At 40.5% G+C, this 17,507-nt stretch overlaps 2 protein-coding genes across 6 annotated transcripts in view; both read right to left on the reverse strand.

Annotated features, from left to right (window-relative positions):
- Window positions 1–2,925: 2,925 nt before the first annotated feature.
- On the reverse strand, window positions 2,926–9,350 carry ube2j2 (ubiquitin-conjugating enzyme E2, J2 (UBC6 homolog, yeast)). 3 transcript variants are annotated; one of them, XM_017488086.3, is made up of 7 exons: window positions 9,272–9,350; window positions 7,722–7,852; window positions 7,570–7,610; window positions 7,372–7,474; window positions 6,536–6,674; window positions 6,313–6,393; window positions 2,926–5,048 (listed from the first exon to the last, which is right to left on the reverse strand). In XM_017488086.3, the coding sequence occupies exons 2-7, from the start codon at window positions 7,850–7,852 to the stop codon at window positions 4,773–4,775; spliced, it is 771 nt and encodes a 256-aa protein (XP_017343575.1). In that variant the 5' UTR covers window positions 9,272–9,350; the 3' UTR covers window positions 2,926–4,772. The 3 variants fall into 3 exon arrangements, with proteins under 3 accessions (XP_017343575.1, XP_017343576.1, XP_017343573.1); XM_017488087.3 differs by lacking the exon at window positions 9,272–9,350 and adding an exon at window positions 9,016–9,190; XM_017488084.3 differs by lacking the exon at window positions 9,272–9,350 and adding an exon at window positions 8,908–9,186.
- Window positions 9,351–15,309: 5,959 nt separating this feature from the next.
- acap3a (ArfGAP with coiled-coil, ankyrin repeat and PH domains 3a) overlaps window positions 15,310–17,507 on the reverse strand; it is a 57,829-nt gene continuing 55,631 nt past the window's right edge. For all 3 annotated transcript variants that reach the window (XM_053686204.1, XM_053686205.1, XM_053686203.1), the window contains 2 exons: window positions 17,124–17,226; window positions 15,310–16,110 (listed from right to left, as the gene is read on the reverse strand). In XM_053686204.1, coding sequence (XP_053542179.1) covers window positions 16,104–16,110; window positions 17,124–17,226 — 110 coding nt within the window. In that variant the 3' untranslated portion in view covers window positions 15,310–16,103. The remainder of the gene's footprint in view (window positions 16,111–17,123; window positions 17,227–17,507) is intronic.

Below are 17,507 nucleotides of genomic sequence, written 5' to 3' on the forward strand. Positions count from 1 at the left end.
TTCTTTAGCAAGGCAAAAGTCGTTATCATGCTGGAATACTGCCCTGCAGCCCAGTCTCCGAAGGGAGGGGATCATGTTCTGCTTCAGTATGTCACAGTAAATGTTGTCATTCATGGTTCCCTCAATGAACTATAGCTCCCCAGTGCCAGCAGCACTCATGCAGCCCCAGACCATGACACTCCCACCATCATGCTTGACTGTAGGCAAGACACACTTGTCTTTGTACTCCTCACTTGGTTCCTGCCACACACGCTTGACACCATCTGAACCAAATAAGTTTATCTTGGTCTCATCAGACCACAGGACATGGTTCCAGTAACATACATCTATTTCCCAAACACAATCTCTGGATATGATGCTGAGCACGTGCACTCAACTTCTTTGGTCGACCATGGCGAGGCCTGTTCTGAGTGGAACCTGTCCTGTTAAACCGCTGTATGGTCTTGGCCACCGTGCTGCAGCCTAGGGTTAGGGTCTTGGCAATCTTCTTATAGCCTAGGCCAACTTTATGTAGAGCGACAATTCTTTTTTTTCAGATCCTCAGAGAGTCCTTTGCCATGAGGTGCCACGTTAAACTTCCAGTGACCAGTATGAGGGAGTGTGAGAGCGATGACACCAAATTTAACACACCTGCTCCCCATTCACACCTGAGACCTTGTAACACTAACAAGTCACATGACACCAGGGAGGGAAAATAGCTAATTGGGCCCAATTTGGACATTTTCACTTAGGGGTGTACTCACTTTTGTTGCCAGCGGTTTAGACATTAATGGCTGTGTGTTGAGTTATTTTGAGGGGACAGCAAATTTACACTGTTATACAAGCTGTACACTCACTACTTTACATTGTAGCAAAGTGTCATTTCTTATTAAAAAAAAGTATCTCACTTTTGTACATATATATGTACATACATATATATACACACACACATATATATACATATATGCATGTATATTATATATATATATTCATACATGTCATACATATCCACACACACACACACACACACACACACACACACACATATATATATATATATATATATATATGTGTGTGTGTGTGTGTGTGTGTGTGTGTGTGTGTGTGTGACTGTAAGTCACTCTCTTCAAATGCTATTGAGCTTTAAATTATGGTATATTTTGTTCACCTAGATGAACACTTTACAGTTGGTTATATGACTGTAAGTCATTCCCTTCAAATGCTAATGAAGTTAGAAACGTGTTTAACAATGTTGTAGGTAACTTTAGAGACGGTCCCTTAATTTCCGCGAATATCGAACGTCCAACGTCACACCAACTTCACTACAGTAGCTCAAACTTTTCTTTTTTATACATTCAGTATTATTGAAGCCCTGAAGTTGTTACCGAAAATTAATCAATGCCTCCAGACTTGAGAATTATTAGTATTAGCATAAAAGCTAATATTCAGTAAAGGAGTTTTACTGACAGATTGGAGAAAAGAAAGTTAAAACGGCACATATGTTGAAATGTTATTTAGTCAAAATAGTGATATATAGGGGAAGTGATGCCTTGGCGGTTAAGGCTCTGGGTTACTGAACAGAAGGTCGGGGGTTCAAGCCGCAGCACTGCCGGCTGCCACTGTTGGGCCCTTGAGCAAGGCCCTTAACCCTCTCCGCTCCAGGGGCGCTGTATCATGGCTGACCCTGCGCTCTGACCCCAACTTCCTGACATGCTGGGGTATGCGAAGAAAACAATTTCACTGTGCTGTAATGTATACGTGATCAATACTCATTAGCATTATATATAAAGTTGATATTACGACACAGCAGCAGCCATGTTTTGATTTGTTGTGCATCTTCTATTTTCAAGGCGTATCGCTTTGAGTTTTCTATCCTGACGCTTTGACATCTTCCTTGGTCGACCCGTATGTTTTCCTTTTATAACCTTCCCATTTTATTTATACTTGCACCAAATTTTAGGCACAGCTGACTGGGAACAACCGACATCTTTTGCCACTGTCTGTGTTGGATTTCCTTCTTGAAGGAGTTTTATAATCCTTTTCAATTGACAAATCTCTTGTTGGGGCCAGGTTTCCTTTCAAAAAGTCCAAGGTGAAGGTCTGTATGCGCTCTTTTAAGGTCAGTACGGTCTGTAACCTCTCTTTTAACTGCAGACTAATTTGCATTTTCAGACTTGTGCTGGTATTTGTTTTAGAAATGCAAATTAGAAGGTGATTCCATCATTTTTTTTTCCATCAACATTGAGTGATTCCATCATTTTTTGCAGTACTTGATCTGGAAAAAATACAGCATTAATTAAAATAATTTCATTTAACTTGCTTGACGCATGTCTCACAAAAACAATGTTCGGCTATTGAACAAAAACAGTTTAGCATGATATCTGAGATTTTTTTATTTGCTACGAAGTAAAAAATGCGCTTGAAGATTCTCCAAGTGCGGTGATTCCATCATTTTCGCCAGGGGTCGTATCTGCACGTAGAGATGAATAACATCCCCCAAACAAGCCATGCATAAGTAATGCACCCCTGGGGCAAATGTTGACCATTTTTGCATTGTTGTACTTCATTGTCAGTTTTCAAAATTGTATTAATTTAAAAACTAAAACCTCTTCCTCGCCCAACCCCCTAAAACACTTCAGTGGGGTGGGCAGTCTTACCCGGAAAGGTCCGGTGTGGGTGCAGGTTTTCATTCCAACCGAGCAGGAGCTACACCTGACTCCACCAGTTTAAGGAGTTGATCTTGGCTTTCAGTAGAATCAGGTGTGGCTTCTGCTCGGTTGGAATGAAAACCTGCACCCACACCGGCCCTTTCCGGATAAGACTGCCCACCCCTTCCGGCGGAAGTTCAGAACATGCTGTAATTAGGTGGTACCAGTAATATCCACACCACCCACTACATGTCAGCAAAACAGTTTGGTTCCAGTATCCACAACAACGTCAGAATAATAAACATCAAAATCAAACTTTATTTAAAAATCAGTTGAACAATATTGCACAAGTTACACCATAAACGGCCAAATTAAAAGTTTCTTTGTGCGTTATAGTGTGTGTGTGTGTGTCGGGTGGGGGGGGGGGGGGGAGGGGGGGATTTCCCCAAAAGACAAACAATAGAACAAACTATAGTGTTGGTTGGTTCTTGTAAACAAAAACTTAGCGACGAAACCAGAAAGCCGTCATGAGTTACACAGATGACCGGGTCAAACAGAATTGCGTACCGTAACAGGGTACAACCTGGGGGTGTGTTTCCTGAACAATTCGTAACACTATGAACATCATTCGCTTCATCTTTAACTAACAGCTGCTGTTCTAAAGCCTTCTTGCAGGTTTGTAATTGATAAAGTGTTTCTGAAGTCCATTCCGGTCCCATCATAAAGGGTTCAATTTGGTACAGGGGAAATTATTAGTCGTATTAATCAGTGATTTATATCATATTATACTACACCGGCGTCTGTAAGACATGAGATTTCACCATTTCCCGTTCTTCCTTTACATACACAGAAATGGACTGTTGTTGTTAGCATATTTATAGACACACAACTGATTTGTCCTTGGATCCAGTACAGGATTTGCTTTTTCTGGTGTAACAATGAGGACACATTCTCAAATCTGGCTTATCAGAACCGGCGTCGCTTCATTTTCTATAACAGAAGCTCTGACAATAGTGCAGCTGTAAATCTGCCAAAAAATGTATATTAATGATATGAATAAGCTCTAATATGGTATTGTTTCTATAGTAACCTACACAGGGACTTGTACTGTGGACACTTCACATGTATAATCGCCGATACGGTATCATCGCTTTGTACGAGTCCTCAGGAAAGAGGGCTTTGCTCTTTTTTCCGGTTTCTCGGTAGCATAAGCTGCGTTTTTGACTTGAAGAGACAAAGGGGGGAAAAAAAAGAGAAGCTAGTGAGGAAAGGAGCTTTTTGTTTGTAGCTACTAGAACGTAAGTGATGATCAGGAACAAACTTTAAAATCACTTACTGGACACCGATCTCGTTGCAGATGTAAGGAAGGAGTCAACAGGCATCGGCAGCTTATACCTCAAATATAACGAATCTTTTTTTATTCTCCTTTTCAGAAAAAAAGACACCCCAGTTTGTTGCTTGAATGCAAGGCTTAGATGGCAAACTATCCCAGGCTGCTCTGAATATAACGTAAGTTTTGTTCCTACCTGAAATATATGTTGTACGGTTATATAGAAGCACCATCATATGTGCGCACAAGTTCATATTTCACATTAAACTATCTGAATCAGCCTCTACTTCATACCGTTCTGTGTATTATTTATTTTTGTATGACCAGCGGTGATGGTGCTGCTGTACCTGGTTTGACAGACGTACAAAATTATCTGCTTGTTAACAGAAAATAAACCAAAGAAGAAAAAGAATGAACATCCTTATTTTTTTTTTCATCCTTATTTTGAAGTATTTCTTCAGAAAATGTTGAGCTATCGTGTCTCAGTGAAATAGAAACAGGAGGATAATTAAAAAGAAAAAGGCACAGGACAATGACAAACAGCAAGACGATTTCACTCAAAAGTTCTGGAAAGTGCTATGTGGACATGAATCTGAAAAGAATTCCTGATATAACGCGGGGCCGAATACACACCGAAGTCGTACCTATAAATATCCTCCACACCTCGACTGTTTCTATAGCTGTAATAAGGGCGTCGCGTCGTCGTTGCTGGGACACTCACTAACTCACCGCTAGCTCTGTTTGGTTTCGAGTTGGACAAAAGAAAGAGGACAAGTCCTTGTTCGTTTTGGTATAAGAGCAGATCCTCTCTGTGTTTATTCCTGAGCGATGCTCCGCAGCACGTACTTGACCGTGTAGGCGAACGCGGCAAAGCCGACGATGACGAACAGGTTCGCGACCGCTCCTCCTAGGCGTCCGTGGTTGCGGTTGACCTGCCGGAGGTCAGGGGGTGGGGCCATCCCAGCAGGTGCGTGTCCGTTCTGGGCCGGGCGTCCGTTCTGGGCCTCGGCGTTGGGCACGACGTCGGGCAGAGGCAGTGCCTGAGAGCGGGAACTCAGCTCTTCTTGCAGTTGCTGCTTCTGCTTGATCTCCTGTCAGGGAGGAGCAGAGGACTACAGTTACCATCGTTAAAAGGAATGAAACGCTTAGGGATGTGCAGATGTAGGAAAACAAATCAAATCAGCGGCAGGTTCGACGTGACGGTGACGTGGCCCGACCTGAATTTGATCCTTATACCGCGGCCCATTTGCAAAGCTAACAAGTGTTTTTATTTCTTAAAGAATGCCATGCTGTACACTTTATCCATTTATAGTTACGTTTAAGGTTATGGAACATTATCGTTCACGTGATGGCAACTACAAACAGTCGTTCTGTCTCCAAACTCTCTTAATTACCGCAAACAATTTTTTCTATTAGAAACTTGTAAACGGAGCGTCTGCTGTGAGGTTGTTACTATAGAAACGAGCACATCCGTCCGAATTATACGCTACCGGTCAAAAGTTTGTGGACACACGACTGAAACGTTTGTCATGCTCTTAAAAAGCTTTTCATCTGAAGGTGTGTGATTAAACGTTTGAAATGGGTGTTGTAGACAAAAATATAATCGTGCGAACACATTATTTATTTATTTATTTACAAAAAAAAAAAAAAATTTTATTTAAAACGGACGACTCGGAGAGAAATATTCCGAAAAGCTGCCGATAAGAGTCCAGCGTCGGTGTGAACTCCTTTAACACCACAAGAAATCGGTTGAGAAAATATGATAAAATATTAAATTATTTTTATTTATTTATTTATTATCGCAACATAATTCCCATAGTTCCATTTGTGTTACTCCAGAGTTTTGATGACTTTATTATTATCATTATAAAATGTGGAGAATAAATAATAAATAATGAGTGTCTAAACTTTTGACCGGTAGTGTAGCGGCCGACACAATGTGGAAGCTGATGTTATAGAAAGTGAATCCTCTCCTGACCGATTAGAGTCGAGACTTCAACCAGAGCACTTGTGGTATAAATATCGTTGCTTGTTCGTAGAACAACGATTTCATTCTTCAATCTAAGGGCCGTGCAATTTATAGCTTTGGTGTAGTTTGGCTTCCGAAAGTACTGGGACGTCGACTCCACCCCTAATGGTGTCGATCTGCGCCGTAAAATCAATAAGGCAGGAAATAACTTGCACTAACAGCTTCATAATTCACTCCTAAGTCATCAGGCAGATTTAAGCGTGACTATAAGACTATGCACTGCTATACTAAGAGCTGGCGTGGTTGATCTGTTGATCTGTGTGGCAGGACGCAGTGAGTCACCTGACCTTTTAAGCACGCCTGGTAGCCTACGATGCGGTACTTACTTCGACGACATCCGGGAACAGCTCGCAGAACACTTCGTCCTTAATGTTAAAAGCGAGGCTCTGTGAGGCGAGCTGTCTCTTCTGTGGACGACAAAGTTGATGTGGGAAAATAAAAATAAAAAAAACACTTGACATTTTGCTGACACTAAACGAGACATACGAATGCGTTAATATGGATACGAACTGAATTCGTACGAATCGATTCGTAGTAAAACACACTCACGGTAGAATCGGACGTTTCTATGCTGCCCAGAGTGGGACCTTTCTCCAACATGAAGCTCAGGAGGCCAGTGAGGATGGTGGACACCGACCACGCCGGGTTCCACGTGTCCGGGTGAAAATCCGTGATGGAGAGACACAATCTTTAAAAGAGGAAAGGTCGAAAGCGGTAATCGATGTTAGACGGCTGGTACATTTGCAGAAAGTTCCCATCAAAAATGACATATTCACTCAAAATTTCCATCCCCCCCCCCAAAAAAAATAAATAAAAAAACCAGCCAATCAAACAGAGCTTATAGTGTTTGTAGAGAATAATAGGCGGAGCTAACCGCACATCATCAGCACATCTGCTTGGTTATGGCATGATACAGTCATTCATAAACGTGGAAGGACTTACGTTTATAAATGTTGATCCTACTTATTACCATTCTGAGCTGTGTTTAATAAGAACTGGGACTCGTTTTTTAAGCACACATTTATTTTAGAGTAATTTAAAACTTGTTGAATACTGAGACTGATCCTAAAATTTATTTCATTTCCTTTTTTTTTTAATTTATTTTTTTTAAACCATTTAACATTTATATGACTTCACTTCCAGCTGGCAGGAAGAGTGAGTATGATGTGGGAATATATGATTTTATATTATTACTTTACTGCTCTTTCGAACAATAACAGCGTACAGTGCTGAAAGTGCATCTGCAAGTGCAGGAAAAAAAAAAAAAAGATATTAAAAAAAGAATAAGAATGAGAAAGCAAACCTCAGATATGAAAACATATTTACACTTGGGATAAGTGAAAAATTGTGCTTGTATTAATTGTATATTAAATGTACAGGCATACCTTGTGTTGCATTTAAACCTGCCGTTGGGTGTGATCATGTATATGCTCGGTGGTTTGAACGGGAACTCTCTAGGGAATACGAGCTTCCCGTGATAATAACCGCCTGCGATTAGACACAAAAATATAACGTTAAAGCAGATCACACACACGTTAATTTCACAATTAAAGGGGGGGTGGGGGATAATTTAAAAATAGGACCTTCATAGGGCGTTTTCTCAGGACCCCAGACAACATAGCGCCTGAAATGACAGCAGCGATGGTTTAATCACATAGCACCAAATCACAAATATAAGACAGTCAATAAAAACTCAGGATCGTGCAGTTATGGAAACGTTATTCAAGTGCTTTACCATTCCAGTATGTTCGAAGGGAGCGGTTCTGCACATATGTATGGGACAGGATCTTTCTTTATTCGCAGGTAATCCTGTCTTAATCTCTGTGTCGCTGTCGCAGGGGCTCTCTTTTTAATATTGCTGCTCATCTAAAAAAAGAAAGAAAAAAACCCAAATAAAACACACACACACATACATATATACATACATATATGAGAACACACATTGTTCAAAGCTAGATTTGAAAGAAAACCCCACCCCGACTGTTAATCTTTATAATCAACGTGTGATCTTCGATTACGTTCTGAGTTGACGGTCACTCTAACCCTGACCCTTTTCAGTTTACTGAAGAGGTTCCTAACGTTACACACACTGCAGTCTGGCTACTCGCTGGTAGTGGCGCAGTGGGATTTACGCTCTCGCCGATGCAGCGGCGCTTTAGTCTATCCAGCTCCCTCGCCCCCTCATCACAGCTTTTACACCCGTCTTCCAAAGCGTCGACGTTCGTACTGACAACGCCATCGCACACAGTCGCGTTCCATTCGAGACTTTGAGTCAGGCGTTCACACAAACTTCAAAGTCCCGTTTCTCACGAATATTACGTTAGGCGCCGCTGGAAAACTCTGGTTCTTACTGGGGTTTTTTTCAGCCGCTATGTGACCGTTATCCCTTACGTTTGAGATGAGAGAACTGAATTTCTTCTTCTTTTTCTATTGTAACTACACTGGCGATAATAATGCCCCCCGTGACGTCACCGCGGGACATCTGCTAGCTTTTCTCACAGGAATAATGAAAATACACAAACGATATACAACAAACTAATCACTACACACATCAGAAATATTTCTATAGAAACATAGTTAATGTTTTTCAGGGTGGTGTTTTGCTTTAAAGAAACATTTTTGGTCTTTCACTTTCTCTCTCTCTCTCACACACACACACACACACACACACACAAACACAGTCTCTTAGTGCAATACTTACATTAGTTTATTTAACTTTGTTAAGATAAGTTGCTAGTCTACACAGCTAAATTAATGAATATAGAAGACTAGTAATAAATGCTCTACTGCATTAAACGTGACATAAACTGACTAAAATAAATGAACACGAAGCATTTCATGTCACCAAAGGGAATAAATCCGGTGTGTTTGAAGACACGCACTAGGAGACACACACCGAGCATATGCTAACAGCGTCTTACCTCTTTCACACCGGCTAAAAAAACCCTATGTGTTTTTAAAAAACAGTCCAATTTGACTTCTGAACGAAAACACAACCGGAAAATGTCAAAGGAAAGAAATATACTTGCTTTAAAAATAAAAACAAATGCTTTGAGCTAGCCGGAATTGTCATCTGTGCCCCTTTCGAATATGTCCCCCTGCAAAACACGGAAGTGGAATGAAAATAAAAGTTCCGCCGCGGTGTGAAATTAAAAGCACGACAGGAACGGAAACGAAGGATGTGGACGCATGAGTGGCACAAAGAGACACCTCATTCATTCATACATTCATCTATCGCCAGTAAGTGATTTATCCTGTCTAGTCCAGTCTATCCCAGGAACCTACCTTGTGTGATGTGGGAATTCACCGATCAACCATGACTTTAACACTGGAATAAAGTTGGTGTGACGTTGGACGTTCGATATTCGCGGAAATTAAGGGGCCGTCTCTAAAGTTACATACGACATTGTTAAACACGTTTCTAACTTCATTAGCATTTGAAGTGAATGACTTACAGTCATATAACCAACTGTAAAGTGTTCATCTAGGTGTCAGGTATGAGAAACACCTTTTAGATTTTTGATATCTAACCCTACAATGCATGAACCAAAAAAACGGACGTTCGATATTCGCGGAAATTAAGGGACCGTCTATAAAGTTACATACGACATTGTTAAACACGTTTCTAACTTCATTAGCATTTGAAGGGAATGACTTAGTCATATAACCAACTGTAAAGTGTTCATCTAGGTGTCAGGTATAATGCACACCTCTTAGATTTAAAAAAAATATATATATATATTTATCAAAATAAACTATTAAATCATATATAAATATTGCCATGTATTTTATTACTGCATGGGCTCATACACAAAATATACCATCATTTACATTTTTATCACAGAAAAACCACACATGTTGTAACATCATACTATTACTACTAAGTAGTAAACATATGGTAATGCTATTTACAGTACGTACCATTTACCAACAGAGCTAACATACAACTGCATGGTTTCAGTATTCAAGAGGGGACATTACTGCTCATTATGTGCTGCCTCAAAATCCCGGGGTGGGGTTCAAAAACATTTTGGGTGGGTAATGCAATTACCCAAGCAATGGTTCTAACATTTTTATGGGCACACCATTTTGTTTACAAGTGTGTGTTGTGTGTGTAAGAGAGTGAGTGAATGAAAGAGAGAGGGTGAGAGAGAAGCTAATTGATTACCGAGCAATTTGATAAGATCACTATGATCCTTTTTCAGATTGATTGTCACTGCTGCAAGAGGTGGTTTCATGTGGCATGCCTTTCTGTGTCAGAGGAGCAGTTCAAAAGGGCTCAAAAAGTTGACGGCAAGTGCTGCCTATGTAAATAATTTTGAATTCCTTTGGCTCCCATCCACAATCTAAACATGTACATAAATAAATGAAAAGAAAACAAATAAGAATGTTTTAAATATTAAAACATTCGTGGATCATCATTTCTTTTTATTATTTCATTAATAGGACATCTATTTTTTTGAAGACGACCATTCAATCCAAGTTTTGTCTAAGTAACAAGCTGGAGTTTATTGTTCATGATGCTTAGATGAATCATGCATGTTATGATGTTATAACCTACACTCTTAGGGGAAATATGCTATGGAGAACCCTAAAACACAGTATCTCCCTACCATAAAAGGAGTCCAGGTTCCTTTTAGGTGGTGAAGAACTAAATCATCCAATGACCCTTTAAAGAAGCCTTAAAGAAGCTTTTTTTTTCTCCTCTAAGTACACCAGTGGTACTTTTCCAATAATACCGGTTCAAGAAGAACTGACTCACGTCTCTACTGGTTTAAAAGTTACAGTTGCAATCATAAGTTTACACACCCCTCGCAGAATCTGTACAATGTTAATAATGAAAAAAAAAACCCCTTGATTATTAATCCTGTGTGTCGTTACCTGGAGGATCGACGACTGTGTTTATGTTTTGTGAGAGTTGTTCATGAGTCTCTCGTTCGTCCTGAGCAGTTAAACTGCCCACTGTTCTTCAGAAAAATCCTCCCTCTCCTGCACATTCTTCGCTTTTCCAGTATCTTCTGCATATTTGAGCCCTTTCCTTTTAACGGTCTCTATATGATGTTGAGATCCGTCTTTTCACACTGACGACAACTGAGGGACTCGTACACAACTATTACATAAGATGCACACATTCACTGATGCTCAAGAAGACAACACGATACATTAAGCGCTAGGGGGTGTAAACTTTTGAACAGGACGATTGGTGTAAATCTAACCACCAGACCACAACTGTACGTAACCTGACATGGAATGTATTTTTACCATCCAAAAACCCAAACATATTTTCAGAGATAACAATAACGTGCGAAACAAACGAATGCACACGTTTTTAACGCTTCAGCTGTTAATTCGCTCAGATTTAGTTTCTTACTGTTTTTTCCACCAATAGTTGCTTTTCCCCCTTTTTTAATTTCAGCTCAAACAAACAATCTCCAGTTTCATTTCTACTGCACATTTCTACTGGACGTTTCTACTGGACGTTTCTACTGGACATTTCTGCTGAACGTTTCTACTGGACGTTTCTGCTGGACATTTCTACTGGACATTTCTGCTGAACGTTTCTACTGGACGTTTCTGCTGGACATTTCTACTGGACATTTCTGCTGGACATTTCTACTGGACGTTTCTACTGGACATTTCTACTGGACGTTTCTACTGGACATTTCTGCTGAACGTTTCTACTGATCATTACTACTGATCATTACTACTGGACATTTCTGCTGGACATTTCTACTGCACATTTCTGCTGAACGTTTCTACTTAACGTTTCTACTGGACGTTTCTGCTGGACGTTTCTACTGAACATTTCTACTGGACGTTTCTGCTGGACGTTTCTGCTGGACGTTTCTACTGAACATTTCTACTGGACATTTCTGCTGGACGTTTCTAGTGGACATTTCTGCTGGACGTTTCTACTGGACGTTTCTACTGAACATTTCTACTGGACGTTTCTGCTGGACGTTTCTGCTGGACGTTTCTACTGGACGTTTCTACTGGACATTTCTGCTGGACGTTTCTACTGGACATTTCTACTGGACATTTCTACTGGACTTTCTGCTGAACATTTCTACTGGACGTTTCTGCTGGACATTTCTACTGGACATTTCTGCTGGACGTTTCTACTGGACATTTCTACTGGACATTTCTACTGGACTTTCTGCTGAACATTTCTACTGGACGTTTCTGCTGGACATTTCTACTGGACATTTCTGCTGAACGTTTCTACTGGACGTTTCTACTGGACGTTTCTACTGGACATTTCTACTGGACGTTTCTACTGGACATTTCTACTGGACGTTTCTACTGGACGTTTCTACTGGACGTTTCTACTGGACATTTCTACTGGACATTTCTACTGGACGTTTCTACTGGACATTTCTGCTGAACGTTTCTACTGGACATTACTACTGATCATTACTACTGATCATTACTACTGGACATTTCTGCTGGACATTTCTACTGGACGTTTCTACTGGACGTTTCTACTGGACATTTCTACTGGACATTTCTCTTTTTCCTTCTTCTTTTTCCCAAATATTTCATTGAGAAGAAAAAACAAACCGAGTAACACACAGCAGCAATCAATAGTTACTTTTCAGTCATCCTCTCCAACCTTCTCACGTCGATCACATATTATTTTCCTGGCAGTCTTCTAAATAAGTCGAGTTGCTCCACACCCAAAACGCCATGGTATCAACGATTCTTGGTTCTAGACCAGCAATTTGATTGCTGAAATCCATTTGGGACCAGAATCAGGACCAGAACCCTGTCAGTGGAAAAGAGTTAAGCGTGTTTTACATTGTAGTACACCTGAAAAGTTCCTCTCTCACTACAATTCAATTCAATTCAATTTTATTTGTATAGCGCTTTTTACAATAGACATTGTCTCAAAGCAGCTTTACAGAAATATCAACACGGTCTACAGATATTAAAGGTATGAATTTATCCCAACTGAGCAAGCCACTGAGTGGCGACGGTGGCGAGGAAAAACTCCCTAAGATGTTTTAAGAGGAAGAAACCTTGAGAGGAACCCGACTCAGAAGGGAACCAGTCCTCATCTGGGTAACAACAGATAGTGTGAAAATGTTCATTATGGATTTATATGAAGTCTGTATGGCGTTAAGAGCAGCCGTAGTCCCAGCAGTCTGGAATTAGAGAAGATTTGAGCTCCATCCAGAGGCAGAAAGGATCTGGATCTCTAGTATCTCCATAAATTCGTGTGGGGCTCGGCGAAAGGAGAGAGGGAGAAAAAAGATAATTATGACTGCGAAGTAGTAGAACAGAATCTAGTCAGGGTAGGCTTGAGTAAACAAATACGTTTTAAGCTTAGACTTAAACACTGAGACTGTGTCTGAGTCCCGAACACTAATAGGAAGACTGTTCCATAACTGTGGGGCTCTATAAGAGAAAGCTCTTCCCCCTGCTGTAGCCTTCACTATTCGAGGTACCGTCAGATAGCCTGCATCTTTTGATCTAAGTAGGCGTGGCGGATCATATAAAACCAAAAGGTCGCTTAGATACTGTGGTGCGAGACCATTTAGTGCTTTATAGGTTAATAAAAGTATTTTATAATTAATGCGAGATTTCACTGGGAGCCAATGCAGTGTTCTGGTTCTAGTTAGGACTCTAGCAGCTGCATTCTGGACTAACTGGAGCTTATTTATATTCCTACTGGAACATCCAGACAGTATGGCATTACAGTAATCTAATCTAGAGGTGACGAATGCATGAACTAGTATTTCCGCATCATGTAGTGACAATATGTTTCTTATTTTAGAAATATTTCTGAGATGAAAGAAGGCTATCCTAGTAATATTATCTACATGAGCGTCAAATGATAGACTGGAGTCAATAATCACTCCAAGGTCTTTAACTGCTGCACATGATGAAACAGAAAGACCATCCAGAGTAACCATGTGATCAGAAAGATTACTTCTAGCTACACGTGGGCCTAATAAAAGTATTTCTGTTTTATCAGAATTAAGTAGAAGGAAGTTAATTAACATCCAATGTCTAATGTCCTGAAGCTAATTCCCTGTTTATGAATAATTTGACCTAGGGGTAGCATATATAAAGTAAAGAGCAGTGGGCCTAAAACAGAACCGTGTGGAACTCCAAAAGTAACCTCAGTACGCATGGAGAATTCACCATTTACATCTACGAACTGATAACGATCGGTCAGATAAGACGTGAGCCAGGAGAGGACTGTTCCCATAATACCAACAACATTTTCTAATCTATCAAGTAGAATAGTGTGATCTATAGTATCAAAAGCTGCACTAAGGTCGAGTAACACAAGCAGCGAGACACAACCCTGATCGTAAGTCAGTAGAAGGTCATTTACTACTTTAACTAACGCTGTCTCTGTGCTATGATGAGGTCTAAATCCTGACTGATACATTTCATGAATGTTATTCCTATCTAAGTACGAGCATAACTGCTTTGCTACAACCTTTTCTAAAATCTTAGAGATGAAGGGGAGATTTGATATTGGTCTATAGCTGGACAATTGAGACGGGTCAAGATCAGGTTTTTTAATCAAGGGTTTAATAACTGCTAATTTAAGTGATTTAGGTACATAGCCAGTGCTTAGGGAAGAATTGATTATATTTAGAAGTGGTTCAGTTACTCCTGGACCAATCTGTTTAAACAAACACGTAGGTACGGGATTTAGTATGCAAGTTGATGAATTGGCTGAAGAGATTAATGTAGCTAGTTCGGTCTCTCTAAGCGGAGCAGAACACTCTAAACATTGATCTGATATTGCTACATTGTCATGTAATGGGTTTGTTACAGTACTGTCCGGTTTTAATTTAATGGCCTGTATTTCACGTCTAATATTTTCAACCTTATCAATGAAACATTTCATGAAATCTTCACTGCTATGTAATGATCGAGTGTTCCTCTCTGTAGTGGTTTTATTCCTAGTTAATTTTGCTACTGTGTTGAAAAGGAATCTAGAATTGTTTTTGTTGTCTCCTATTAAGGTGGAGAAATCGATTTTTCTAGCATCGCCGAGAGATTTCCTATATTTCAGTAGGCTCTCCTTCCACGCTGTTTGAAATATCACCAGTTTGGTTTGACGCCATTTACGTTCTAATTGTCGAGCTGTCTGTTTTAAGGTTCGCGTTTGATCGTTATACCAGGGTGCTAATTTTTTCTCTCTAATTATTTTCCTTTCGAGTGGAGCCACTCTATCTAGCGTACAATGCCGAGCAAGCAGACTATTTTACCAGTCGATGTGATTTCGCCTTGAGACTCCTGGCATATAAAAACTTACGTTGAGACGCCATATCGATACCAAACGTCGAAAACAGACCAGAGAGGTTTATTTCAGTTTTATTTATTTTTTTCGTTACAAAATACCACAATTCTCATGATATATTAGCATTTCGCATCTAAAACGTACTGTATATGTACAACATCTGCTATTGGGTTTGCGATGCTTTACGCTAACTGTACAGAATAAAGAACAGGACGAATGTAGGACTACACCGGCGTAGTCATGGCTGAACATCACACTTCACACCCAACACATCTGGAAAGGCGCTTACGACGAACTACAGCGATTGCAGTCCCAAATACATGATACTGTGAAACGGTTCTTTTGAATAAACAACAACAACAAAAAACACAATAGACATTATCAGCAAGTGAAGATAATAAATGCATTGAGACAAGAGCGAAGACTGAGATTTCTTCTTCTTTCGTTTTTTTCTGTACATACCTTCAGCCATGAACTACTGAATAATGTAGTATTATCCTGTATACTAACTGTAGTGATGTGAGCTTTAATAGTCACTATTCTTTGAAAGTCTAAACAGTATTAAAATACAGAAAAAATCAAAAATGATGTAGGTGAAGTTAAAAAAGAAAATGGAGGATAAGTCCAGCTGATCCCCAGAAAGTCATTAAAGCTTACAAAACAGCATTTCTGTAAAGAAACCTCTCCACCGTTCAAATGAACGTGTTTGTAATCGATTCTAGATTACCGCTCCATTCTGATCGCTCGGCGTCTGCGGACTCTATTGTTTGCTAACTCGGTGTCAATAACCCGGCTTTAGGATCCGGCGCCGTTTCCGTGCGGGATGTGACGAGGTGCGCGGGAAAACCTCCATCAGACTCTGGATGAAAAGAAAAGGAACAGAAGACTGAAATCAATTCGGTTCGCAGCAAGGTGTATTGCTTACAGTCAGGTCCGTAAGTATTTGGACAGCGACGGGGCGTTCGTCGTTTCGCCTCTGTACACCAGCACGACGGATTTGAAACGACGCGATCGAGACGTGACCGGAGTGTAGACGTTCAGCTTTAATTCGAGGGGTTTAACAAAACATATTGCAGAGTCCCTCCATTTTCACAGACTCAAAAGTAATTGGACAGCTGACCGACGAGCAGTTTCATGGCCCGGCCAAGCGTGGCTTGTTTACTCGTTATTTCCTGACAAATTAAGGAGATGAAAGGTCTGGAGTTGATTCCAAGCGTTGAATTCGCATTCGGTAGCTGTGTTCGTGGGAACTCTTAATATGCGGTCCAAAGAGGTGGCGCTGCCAGTGAAGGAGGCCATGGTTATGGCGTGGGCATGTATGGCTACCGATGGAACTGGGTCACTGGTGATTATTGATGATGTGACTGCTGATAGAAGTAGCAGGATGCATTGTGAAGCGTATCGAGCTGTACTTTCTGCCCAGATTCAGTCAAATGCTGCAAAAGCGATGGACCGCGCTTCATAGACGGATAATGACCCAAAACATACCACGAAAGCAACGCAAGAGCTTCCAAAGGCAAAGAGAATGAAACGTTCTCAAACGGCCGCGTCAGTCACCTGACCTCAACCCCGGCCGAGCGTGCTTTTCACTTAACGAAGACAGATACACATCTCGATTGCTTCATTTCAAATCCGTTTTTTTGTGGTACACAGAGGCAAAATTCAGAAACTCGTGTGGCTGTCCGAAAACGTATGGACCCGACTGTATATCTCAGCAAATCAGTCATTTAAAACTACAGTGACCCTGACAAGGTGTCCAGCCCCAACGCAAACCTGTATCGTACGCTACAGTACACGAGTTTTGAATGCACCCTTGAACAGTGGCCTTGGTCAAAAACAAAAAACAACACCAGAGGGCATCATGGGAGTTACCTGAAGGAGTGGCGGAAGTGAATGCTCCTGCGCTTTAGCTTCTCAGGGTTGTGAGATGCCATGTGGGAAAACTCGCGGAAGATGTCCAGATACGTGGTGTCGCCTAGAGGAGGGAAAGACATGCGTGTGTTTAAGACAACTCAGGAAATCTGTTTAAATAATGATGCGATGGAGAATGACAATATTTCTAAAAATATAAATGGGAAACACTTCCTGTATTGACATAATACTGAATTATACTGAAAATAGTATTTCAATATTTTTTTTGTTGTAGTCACACATGTTGTAAGTAAGGAAGTAAACACCTGGGGACCTGCTGTTTTAGGAAAATAATCAATGAAGTGATAGCGTATAAACATCCATGAAACAGGTTAGTTCCCGTTA

Source organism: Ictalurus punctatus, chromosome 15 (genome assembly GCF_001660625.3).
Source record: "Ictalurus punctatus breed USDA103 chromosome 15, Coco_2.0, whole genome shotgun sequence".
In the NCBI taxonomy this organism is placed as follows: domain Eukaryota; kingdom Metazoa; phylum Chordata; class Actinopteri; order Siluriformes; family Ictaluridae; genus Ictalurus; species Ictalurus punctatus.